The 12,258-nt window shown below is 40.8% G+C and overlaps 1 protein-coding gene across 2 annotated transcripts in view; it reads left to right on the top strand.

Annotated features, from left to right (window-relative positions):
* LOC103182909 (diacylglycerol kinase beta) overlaps positions 1-12,258 on the top strand; it is a 175,823-nt gene that overhangs the window by 82,910 nt on the left and 80,655 nt on the right. For both annotated transcript variants that reach the window (XM_042336191.1, XM_042336192.1), the window contains 3 exons: positions 333-421; positions 1,162-1,278; positions 9,583-9,681. In XM_042336191.1, the coding sequence (XP_042192125.1) occupies positions 333-421; positions 1,162-1,278; positions 9,583-9,681 (305 nt within the window). The remainder of the gene's footprint in view (positions 1-332; positions 422-1,161; positions 1,279-9,582; positions 9,682-12,258) is intronic.

Raw genomic sequence — 12,258 nt, 5'->3', positions numbered from 1 at the left:
CTGGCATTTGGTATAGTATCTTATCACGTTATCAACGTGTCTCAAAATGCTTCACAGGATTCTACTTTAAAGTGTAGTGATAGTGTGCATTTCGCATAGGGTAACATCTCTTTACAGAAACTATGCCAGAGAGCGAGCAGGAGGGATGGCCAAGTCTACATCTTGTTTATTTCATGTTTAGTTATAGTAAGCACTTACAGAGACGCTATTGGAAGTGCTGCTATGTGACCGCTAATGTGGTTCGGGTCGATAGTTCAGTTGTGTCACAGGAGAAACAAGCGCTGAGAGACGGAGAGGTAAAAATTACTTAACCCATTTTCTATTTGTTTCAGTTTGCAAGTACACAGTCCATGAGAGATGTGTCTCCAAACCAATTGCATCCTGCATAAGCACATATGTAAAATCCAGGAGAAATACCAATGTAGGTACCACTCGCTGTTTGTCAGTAGTTACAGTAATACTGTACTGTAATTCTTCAGTAAATAGTGTTGCAAATTTCTTACAACCATTCCCAGCAAAAGTGCCATTGTTATAACAACTTAATCCTCGATAGAATGAAGATCTTTTGAGTAGTATCTTACCACATTTTTGTCGTGGTGACTCTTATTTGTCATCATTTTGTAGTTTTGTTGCCAATCTTCTCTCTTCTGTCAGCCTGGCTCAGTTAGCCTCACTCTCGCCTCTGAGTCAGACGGTTGTGGGTTCAAGCCCAAAGATGACACTCCAGTGCTGCAATGCCTTATCACATCAAGATCTCTCAAAGCGTTCCACAGGATATACAGTAAAGTGTAGTGACTGTATGTATTTTTTGGGCAAATGCGGAAGCCAGTTTTGTGCACAGCGCAAACAGCCATGGAGTGAATTACCAATTTTGTTGTGAGGAGTTGTTGGCCGGGCCACTGGGAGAAGCTAGCTTCACTTTTCAAATAGTGCTGCAGGATCTTTAATGCCACCTGGATAGGCAGATGGAACCTCGGTTTAACGTCTCATCCAAGGAATTACACCTCTGACAATGCAGGAACCCCCAGCACTGCACTGGAGTCTCAGCAACACTCTCAAACATCCGTCCGCAATCTTAAAAAGTAGCAAAGTATCGAATTGATGTGTTTCCTTTCTCTGCTTTAACGCCCCCACCCCTACTCTCCTCTCTTCTCCCAACAGGTTATGCAACACGTTTGGGTTGAAGGGAATTCCCCAACCAAATGCGATAAATGCCACAAAAGCATTAAATGTTACCAGGGTCTCACCGGTCTCCACTGTGTTTGGTGTCAAATTACTGTGAGTACTGAGGAAAAGGAATGTGCGTCTCCTATACAAACGGGAGAGAGGTAGATGGGATAACGTTGCTATATTTATAAGCAGCAGAGGGCAGACTTATTATTCAAGTGCATCACAATCTGCCGGCTGCCAGCAACCCTCACATAAGAATGATGGTTTAACGTCCTATTCGGTAATGCACAGCTTAAGATAGACGGGTGATAAACATGGAATGAAAACTGTGTGATCTTTGTGCTTGTCATACTTAATAATAATTGGAGCATTTCCTCCTCCCCCCACCACCCCCGACTGTTCTGTCCTTTGGTGTCAAAGTTGAAGATCGATGCCTTTCAAAATGAGAAGTAAATTAATAGTAATAATAAATTGTTGCATTTGATTTGAAGCCTTGCATATGGGGAAGGTATCCCAAAGCGCTTCACAGGGTGTGTGGAGGCTGTGTGTTTTGTTGGCGACTATACACATGATCTGTGTACTCAGCTATCGCAAAAAACAATTAAAGAAATGAATGAAAATCAAATCGAGGTAAATATTAATCATTGGGTTATTGAAAGCTGTTTCACATAATGTTTTTTTTAAAAAAGTCATTCTTAAACGTGGATGTCACGATGTTGATGCAGAGAACAGCTGCAGTCATTCAAAGTGAGATTGATTCTATTTAACACTGACTGTCTTCCAGACCTGTAATTGCTTTTTTTAAAAAAATAAAAGTAATATAATCTGTCTGCAGAGCCTGAATTTCCATTGAAAGCAAAATGACAACATAACCACAATTTCAGAGTAAGGACGGGTGACGAGAGAAATGGAGAGTTGCCATAACAAAGAAGCCATCTCATTCACAGTGTTTAACCTGCTCACTAAACACACTTAATGCAAAAATCCACCCTCACTTGTGCCTTTGGTTTACGTTAATATTTTTTCTCACCAGCGCACAACCTTTAGGTAAAGAATCATTTGATCCTGACTTTGCATCTAAATTAGCACATTTGGGCAGAAGAGACTCTTGTGTTTGAAATGCGAGGTGGGCAAGCCATCATTGTGACTGCAAATTGGTGTGTTTTTATTAAATTAGCAGATCAGATTGCACCTTCACATCATCGGGACATCTCGGTCTCTAGCTGTGATAACAGAATGAATAATACCCCTAGAGGTTCTGAAAGCTCGTGTGCAATACAATTACTATTAACTGGATTCATTATCAAGTTGAAGCGAGCAGTTTTAACACCTGAGACCTCTGTGATCTCTGAGCTTCTGTTAAATGTGGAGTGTGTCTCCACGAGCACTGAGATCCCACAGATAATAACAAAGGAAGCAATCACACACAGTGTGACTGCTTATTTATTTTACCTCACCTCACATCACGGAAGATTAGATAAAAAGAACAAAAGTTCAAAACTATTTATTTTGTTCAAACTAATTCCTCTGGAAATGGTGAGGGGTGGTGGAATAACCTCTCTATATAGCCTCTTTGTCCACCAACACCACTTTCTGAACTCCATCCCGGAATCCCTCCGACTCACTCCCTCTCTCATCTTATTCAAGGACCGTCTCAAGACCTATTTCTTTGACCGCGTTTTCGGTCATCTTTCTCCTCCACAGCTCATTTGCCAAGTCAGGACTGTTAGGCACCTTAGGATGTTTTCCTGACATGGAATACACATTTTGTACTGTTTTGCATATTGCATATTCCATCCATCCCTTCTCTGTATTCCCAGCATTGGAAAAGAATCATCTCATAGCTGTTATTTTTCTGGTGAGGCTATTTTGAACTAAAATATTCCCTCTAGACTCGAGTTCCCCTTTAATGTGGCTGATCCTCAAAACTGGTTCCTGTTTCAGTTAAATGTTACAAGGGAAGCTTTGATGAAGAAAACTAAATTGATGATTGTGTGAAGGAGAATCCATGGCCAAAGTTTTTTCTTTGCCTCTTGTATTTAGATATTTTCCTCCTTGCATTCAATATGAATATTGCAATGCTGCATGAATACAGTGGAAAAATAAAACAAAGTTGCATTTATCCATCGCCCATCACGTGGGGAGTATCTCGGGGCAATTATCTATGGTGTGGTTTGACTCAGAGCCGGGGAGAGAAAGGGAAAGTGAGTGAAGACACAGTTTAGGAGGAAGGCCTTCGGTCTGAAAACAGGCAAAGGGGGCAAGGCAGAGGGGTTGAGACGAGAAGTTCCAGGATATACTGGCTGAAGGCACGGCCGCTGACGGTGGAGGGACCCGCAGAAAACACGAGCCAGCTGAGCAAAGGAGGAAGGCAGAGGAGTAGGGCGTGAGCAGGTCGGAAAGGTAGAGAGCTGCCAGGGAATTAAGTGATTTGTAGGTGAGTGTGAGAATATTTGAAGAACAATATAAGAGAACATGGGAAAAGAGCAGGAGAGCACAATTTGAATAGATATCCCCAGTAAGGGGGTTAGCACCAACACTGTGGACTTCCTCGATGTTATAAACTTTCTATGATAAAGTGCTTTGGGTTTTGCCCCTCTATTGCAACAGATGGCTTCCTGTTGCCTCCCACAACACAACACCATTTATCAGTTTTGTTTTTTTTAAAGCAGTGGAGAGGAAGTATTCTCGAAATGTTGTCAAGTTTAAGTGATATTATTTTGAGAAAATTGATGGCAGATCCTTTCAGCTTCATCTCATCTCCCCCCCCACCATCCCCACCCCCACTCCGCCCCCTTTAAAGCTATAATTTTCCTAACAGTTGCCTAAGTGTGAATGCTCAGATATACACATCTTATCTAGGTTGAAAAAGAAAGAAGTTGCATTTTTAGAGTACCTTATCACGTTGAATATCCCAAGTGCTTTACAATAATTACTGTGAACTGTAATGATTGTTTTTGTCAGTAAATACAGCTGTTATTTTTAATACAACAACATCCCACAAACAACCGTGAGATAAATGACCACAAGTACCTTTTTTTAACTGTAACGGTATTAGCCTTGGTCAGTTGGTAGCACTCACACCTCTGGTCCACATCAGGACTTTGAACTCATAGACTAGGCTGATACTCCAGTGCAGTAGTAGGGGAGTACCTCAGTTTAATGTCTTATTCAATAGATGGCACCTCCAAAACAACAACAAAAATTGCCTTTATAAAGCGCCTTTCATGTCAGGAGGATGTCCCAACAATGCAGTGCTCCCCCAGTATTGCATTCGACCTTCAACCTAGACTTTGAGCTCAAGTCCCAACTTGGAACTTGCACCCACAACCTTCTGAGCCTGAGGCAAGAGTGATACCAACTAAACTAAGCTAACAACTAGGCAATTTTGATATGTGAAGAGGGAAGTTCTTGAATTTCTTTTCATCCATTAATCTGGCCTGGGTTGAGCCCAGGTCCTAGAGGTGAAGTGAATGGACAGTGTGTTGACCACTCTGTCGGGTCATCTTCCAAAAAATATTAAATCATTTTAAAGTTATTTAAAGTTGAAGTTTCTTGCAATAATTGCAAAGTAAAATCTCACACGTTCTCCTTGTTCTGTGAAGCAGTGGGATAAAGATTCACAATTCCCCTTCTCCCATCCCCCTCCCAACAACGTGGTACCTTGATATGCATCCTGCTTTTCTCAGCAAAAGGAGGGAAATCAGAGGGTTATCTGAAGTCACTGCATCTTTTAGTTGTGTTCTCAGCTGCCTGGAAATATACTGTCTTGTCTAGAGATGTTTAGAGATATATATATTATATATATTTACAATATATGTACATATTGTGCGTGTGTGTCCTGCGCATGTATATATTGGCACAAGGAGAAGAGGAGAGAGAGGAAGAAAAAAGATCAAGAAATGTAGAAAGGAGGAATTCTCTTCAGAAAAATGCCTTTGGATAGATACATTGAAGGCTGTTTTCAGCAGCTGAGTGGGAGAGGGTTAAATAGCAGCAGATTTAAGAGCTGCTTAGTAATTTGATTGAAGTCAAATAGATTCTGTTGTTTCTGCCAAGGGTGGCTCATGGAAAGTGTGGTCACCAGAGCATTAATTATGTAGGATCCAGTGTTTGTTTTCTGTGTTTGTGATCTTCGATAATTCCCTTTGAAGTGCGCACCTACCATATATTCTTGTATCCTGAGCGTGTTTGTGTTTGCTGTGTCTGAGCCTGTTCTAGACATTATTATTATTATTATTAAGAGAAGTTTTAGCTCTGGTTGACAGCAAGTGATAAATAATGGCATCTGAAAAAATGCATTTTGTGGCATTAATAAAAGGCATCTGTGACTAATTCAAAGAGACAGTTTGCTCTGTCACTCTATATACTTTGAAAGCTAAGAATCAAATCCAGACGAACTCGGTTTTAAATCATTCCCCATATTGTTTCATTGAATTTTTTTTTAAAAAAGAGGAAGACGAGTGTAATGCTGTGGCTGCCGTTTTAATAAGGAATTGCTTTAGCAAACTTTCCGAGTTTGGTGAAGTTTGAGCCTTGCAATCCAGGAATGTTCACTGCTTGGTCTGTGGTGCATTAGCTGATCTCAGCTCTAGCCGTATTTGGCATAATACAGTGGCCAAAGCTAAGGATTATTAATAATTTGGTCTCTTAATCCACGACTGTTTGTGGGACACTGCTGTACGCGAATTGGCTGCCGCGCTTCTACCACAAAATGTACAAGCAATTCGCTTCACACTATATTCTGTGAACTGCTTTGAGACGTCTAGAAGATGTGATAAGGGGCTATATCAAATGCAACGATTATTTATTATTATTATTGAGTGGAAATTATCCACTGCATAGCCTTCATTCACCGGCTAGGGTGAGCGCATTATGAATGGACACAGGGGTAACGTGTTAAAAGGTTCACGGTGTGAACAGCCACAGTGTGAGGCTACTGGTGGGTATCCATTTGCCAGCGTGAATCAGCATCTTTCAGGGAAAGGTCAGCAGCATTGCTCTGAAGCTTAAAGAGTCCATTGTTCTGTGGGTGAAGTGAGCTCGCTCTACTGGTTTATTTTGTTTTCATCTGGGTTCCAGTTGTGCTCAGCTCACAGGAAAGGATAGCTTCAGTCCACAGCACCCGACCAACGTGACCACACAACAAAGGATGGGACGCGACCACATTCAGCATGCTTTAATGCTATGTGAAAATGTGCACTCACTTCGGAACCAGACTACAATGCAGCCACACGGTTGTTTGATGCAGCATGTAACAGCCAGGTTGCCTCAGAACTGGTTCAAATAGACCTCCCAAAGTGGAGAATCTAAAATATCAGCAGCACATGCTGCTGCACAACAACTCCCAAGTCCTCGATCACAATTTTCGTGTTATGGCTGTTCCTTGTGATCTGTGGGAAATGCAAAAAGCAGCCCGTCATGGCCCTTGGTATATCTGCAGTCAGAACAATCTACCAGGCAGCAGTAGTATTAGTAATAGGAAAATAATAATAAACCTTACATTTGATATAGCACCTCATCACATCATCGAGAGGTCTCAAGGCACTTCACAGGATTTTACCGTAAAGTGTAGTGACTGTATATTTTGTAGGCAAACGCTGTAGCCATTTTTACACAGCGGTGTCCCACAAACGGTCATGAAGTGAATGATCAACTTTACCCAGGGGATTGTTGGCCAGAATAGCAAGAGAAACTCCCTTTCCTTTTCGGGTAATGTCACCTGAACAGGCAGATAGGAACTCGGTTTTAACATGACATCTGAAAGACGGCACCTCTGACAATGCAACACACCCCCAACATTGCACTGGAGTATCAGTACTGAGTTGGGGCTTGAATGCATAACCTTCTGTCTCAGAGGCGAAAGTGCTACCAGCTGAGCCCAACTAACACATGTTTGGGGTGAATACCCACCTGAAGAGGCACTTTCAACCGAGTTGCTATGTTTACACCTTGTATTTACTCTGGATTCTGCTTTGACATGCGACGGAAGGTCCTAAAGGCACAAGCCATTGGAAAACCGATCATCGCACAATGTAGCAGATGTAACTAGCGTTTCTGAGATTTCTGATTCATTAATAAAGAGTAAAGTAGGATTGTACAATACAGTAACACCTGTCCATACAATGACCCTGTGTACTCTGAAGCCATTTTAGACCAACTGCACAGGTTCTGATCCTACAGGTATTGCATTAGCTGCTCCGGTTCATTGCATGTGGAGACATTAGAGAGGGAGTCACGGAGCACACCTTATAACTAGTTTGAAAAGAGGTGCTGATGATCCTTTAATTAACCTATTTGTCACACGTACTGGTTTTTCCTGATAAACTGAGAGAAATGGGAGATTATTCACAAGTTATTTATAGCAGCCTAATTTGACTCTCCTGTTTCACAGCCCCGACCAGCAAGTTTCCTGAAGTTCCATCGTTATAAATAATTGTGCCCTATTTTATCATTTGCAGCAATTTGGTTGTAAATTAACAGTGAGCTCACAGTCCCCATTTGCAGACAGTGTAGCTAGTATAAAAAGCATCTTGAGTGGTTATATTCCTGCCAGTTATCTTAAACTCTATTCATCTCTGTTAAGCCCATTATGTAGCCAAAGGTAGCAGAAAGATAGATAATATCGTGACCAGCACCTTGGGACATGCTCCTGAACGAAAAGCGCAATGCAAATGTCATTTATTAATTTGTTGTTATTATGCCCGGAGTGGGGGTGGGGGGATGGGGAAGAGTTTCATAAGATCCATCTCTGTATTCTTCACTGTGGTTTGCAATTGTGCAAAGTCCAATACCTATTATTTTTTGGGGTCAGCACATGCGCAAACCCATCACCATGTTTAAGAGTATCCATACCAAATTGAGAGTTCCATACATGCCAACTACACATGGAAATTCCCCTGAATACCTATTGTACTGCCCAACAATTGCAGGCAGGTGCGTTTTCAATAGTCGACAGTAACACAGTGGGCCAAGTGACCTTCTACTGTAGTTCTGAGTTTGTATTAAGCAGCAGGTAACAGACAATGAAATACCTTCCGTGAAGTGAAGGCAAGAGCTAACTTTGCAGCATGCTGAGCCACAGACCTATCCACATTGTTTGTAAGAGCCTAGCTATAACATTTTTACCCAAACAAATCACTTGAAAAATTGTTTGGATTCTGTTGTCGAATCTACTGTCCAGACCCAAAACAAATCATAAAGATATGTGGAGAATGCATTCCAAGGCCTCATTTACTACACATGCATTTCTTTTAAAATGTAGTTATAATAATAAACTTTGTGTTTGATGCAGTGCCTTATCATTTTTTTGAGACACCTCAAAGCGCTTGACCAAATTTTACTTGTGTAGTGTCTTGTGTATTTGTAGGCAAACAAGTTAGCCTATTTGCACACAGCAGTGTCTCACAAACAGCGATGCAGTAAATAACCAGTGTTATTTGGTGGATTGTTGACTTGGACACTGAGAGAAATCCTTCACTTTTCAAACAGTGTTATGAGATCTTTAACTTACATCTGTAAACGGAGGCAGACCTCGGTTCAACATTTCACCTTCAACAATACAGAACATTCCCTGCACAGCATTATAGTGGCAGCTTAGACGTAATGAGTTCCAAGTCCCGATGTGGGGCTTGAACCCTGCAATCTTCTGACTCAGAGGCGAGAGTGCTACCAACTGAGCCAAGCTGACACACAAAATAGCTATATTAACAGAATGCTCTCTCTCTCTCTCTCCACGTGTGTGTGTGTGTATATAGGTGATTAAAACCTCACTCATAGAGTTTTTAATGATTAATTATTTTACAGACAACATTCATAGAGAGTGAGCAGCTATTACAGGAGATGTCTTTTATTTTGTTTGTGAAAGTTTTTGTCACCAAGTTGATGTGTGTTAAACGTCTACATGGAGTTTGAACATCTCATATAGATCTATGAGTAAGGACTTTTGATTGACTGTATCTGTACAAATATTTGTGTGTCTTTTGAAGGTTTTCTTCCAATGAATCACTGGGGATAATTCTAACAAGAGGCTGATTATCTGCACAGATTAACAACTGGCGCCAGAAGAGATCCAGCAGCTGGATTTAACACCTGAACCGGACTCAATATTTATGCTCGTTTCTCTTTGTGCTTGTTATTTTTTTGAGTGTGTTGAATGGCTCTGTTATTTTCTTAAACTGCGCATTGCCTGAGGCTGGGAGGGTAGCTAGGAGAACCTGCATTCAGGCCTCAAGGAGCCAAGCATCGCTATTTTGTGCTGCATTTGTTATATCCACTGTGTTCTTTTTGCTATATACCGACATGAAAGGCGCTCTACAAATGTAATCCTGTTGTTGTTGTATTGCTTTTATCATTATCTGTGAGCAGCGTCGAAGTCGAATTGCTTATTGCTTCTTTCTTTTTTTATTGCAGCTTCACAACAAATGTGCCTCACATATCAAACCTGAATGTGACGGTGGCCAACTAAAAGACCACATTTTACTTCCCTCCTATATTTGTCCTGTCGTTCTGGTAAGATTTCTCGAGTTTCAAATTTCTCGCATAGTGCAATCATTCCACAACGTGTTGAATTTGGTTTTAACCTCAAAATCTATTTTCTATGGCTCTTAAACAAATTTATAGAAAATTGGCTCCAATATTAAAGGCTACGTTAATACATTAAATCTAGAACCGGATGGAATTTCCACCAAACTGTCTTATCCCTAAACCAAGTTTTCATTCTTCCAATGCCATTCTTTTCGGATCTTTTTCCCATTGTGCTAAACATGTCACTTCTTTGTGCTGCTTTTTCCAACCGTCTTGGTGTGAATGGTGTCTTAGCACACAAACTTTTTTTTATATAAAAGTCAGTTTGGCTCATTGGTAGCAGTACTCTTGCTTCTGAGCCAGAAGACATGGGTTCAAATCCCTCATCGAGACTTGAACTCACTGATGTTCCAATGCAGTGCAGGTGGGGTGTTGCAATGTCGGAGGTGCCGTCCTTCAGATAAGACATTAAACCGAGATCCCGTCTGCCTCTTCAGGTGGACGTTAAAAATCGCAAGACACTATTCGAAAAGAGAAGCGAGTTTCTCCTGGTGTCCTGGCCAATAAATTCCCTTATAATATTGGTCACTCATGGCTGTTGGTGGGACACTGCTGGACGTAACTGGTTGCCACGTTTTGCCCACACACAGTCCATCCATATTACAGTGCATCCTGTGAAGCGCTTTGAGACGTTTCAACAACGTACTAAGGCCGGATATCATATGGAAGGATTATTATTATAACCATTATTTTTGGCTGTTGTTTCACCCTCAATGGTTGCCTTGGATCCTACTGCAGCATCAATCTTTCCCAGTCTCATTGTGCTACACATGGGCATTGAGACAAATATTTAATATGGATTTATGCAGTGAATAATATATTGGAACCGAAGAATTATTTTTTCCCCCCAAAGTGGAAGATTGTTTCAACTTTTGGTGGCTGTTCAGAGAAAAGGATACAAAGGAATTGGACAGGATTCAAATAAGGGTAGCAAACATGGTTTTAGGTCCTAATAAAACCAATGGCGGTCAGCCCGTCTTAATTAAAACCTGAAACTTGTAACGGGCGAATGCTATCCAAGTTTTAAAACGACAGAAGGAATTAATAATGTGGAAATGGAGAATCTTTTGTGTGGAGCCAGGACAAGAGAACCAGAGGAAATGATGCATATCTCTCTTTTACAAAAAAATACAGACAGAATATAACTTCAGGAGTAGTGTCTGAGTTCACACTCACAGGAGGAATTCACCTATTCAGACTTGTTGGTTTATGCAAAGAAATGGCACCTACTGCAGTGAACGCTGTCTCTTTAGTTCAGCAGGGAGTGGAGGATAACAGGTTCGGTGGGAGGGGGAGGAAATAGTTTGTGAAGATCATGAATGAGCAAGTGAGCGAGATGAATGGAACCGAAGAATTATTTTTTCTTCGGTTTTTTCCCGATACCTGCCTTTGTAACACTTAAGGTGTCAAAAACTCTCCTTCAGTTACTCTCATTACTTTATTTTTTAAAACAGCCCAGTTTACTCAATGTGCTTAAACTCTCAGAACAGATAAGGTCAGGAAAGTGATGATATAGGTCTTTTATGTTAGTGAATGAAAAGCAACATAATAAGTACAGCGTGAGTGAATTGGTCACTCACTCCATGTCTGTTTGTGCGACATTGCTATGTGTATTGGCTGCCCCGTTTTGACCACAAAATACACACTTTACAGTTGATCCTGTGAAGCGCTTTGAGACAGCTCGATGATGTGATAAGTCCCTGTATCAAACGCAAAGATTATTATTAACTTATTCAACACGTGTGTGTTTTTTTCATCATAATACACTAAGTTAAAGAATACAAATTGGTTTTCAGGTACATAATGTTATGGTGCAGTGTGAGTCAATCAGCAGTAGTAGTAATAATCTTGCAGTTGATGTAGCATCTTATCACATCGTTGAAATGTCTCCAAGCACTTCACAGGATTTACTATAAAGAGCCGTGATTGTATTTGTAAGCAAATGGCTACCTGCTGACTTGCAAATTGATATGTGGTCAACCAGTTTGCTATAAAGGGCACTGCATCACGAGGAAAGGAACACACTCTCTGTCCATCTTGCCTCCAAAAGTCACTTGAGTAGTGCTTACAGTTCAGTTCTTTCTCTCCCAGGGCAAGGTGCTGACCTTGAAATCAGCTGATCAGAAAATGGGAGCACAAAAGTGAAGAAAGTATTAAATAAAAATGAATCCTAACAATCCTTACATTGATGTTGTGCCTTTTATGTTGGAAGGACATCTCAAAGCGCTTCACACGATTTAATGTAAAGTGTAATTAATAATAATAATAACAATCCTTACATTTGATAAAACGGCTTTCACTCCAGGAGGACATTTCAAAGCTGGTCACATGATGCACTGTAAAGTGTAGTTACTGTGTATTTGTAAGGAAACACAGCGGTCAGTTTACATATTTGGGGAACTGTTGGCCAGGAACACGGGAGAAACTCTCCTCTTTTCAGAAGTGTATTTTGTAGATAAACATGTGGGATAAAGCTTTAAATAAATCAAAACCAGTGGCCAA

The sequence above is a fragment of the Callorhinchus milii genome, unplaced genomic scaffold (assembly GCF_018977255.1).
Source record: "Callorhinchus milii isolate IMCB2004 unplaced genomic scaffold, IMCB_Cmil_1.0 Scaffold6, whole genome shotgun sequence".
Taxonomy (NCBI): domain Eukaryota; kingdom Metazoa; phylum Chordata; class Chondrichthyes; order Chimaeriformes; family Callorhinchidae; genus Callorhinchus; species Callorhinchus milii.
Note: the sequence above shows the minus strand (reverse complement) of the source record. Positions and strands in the feature narration are given on the sequence as shown.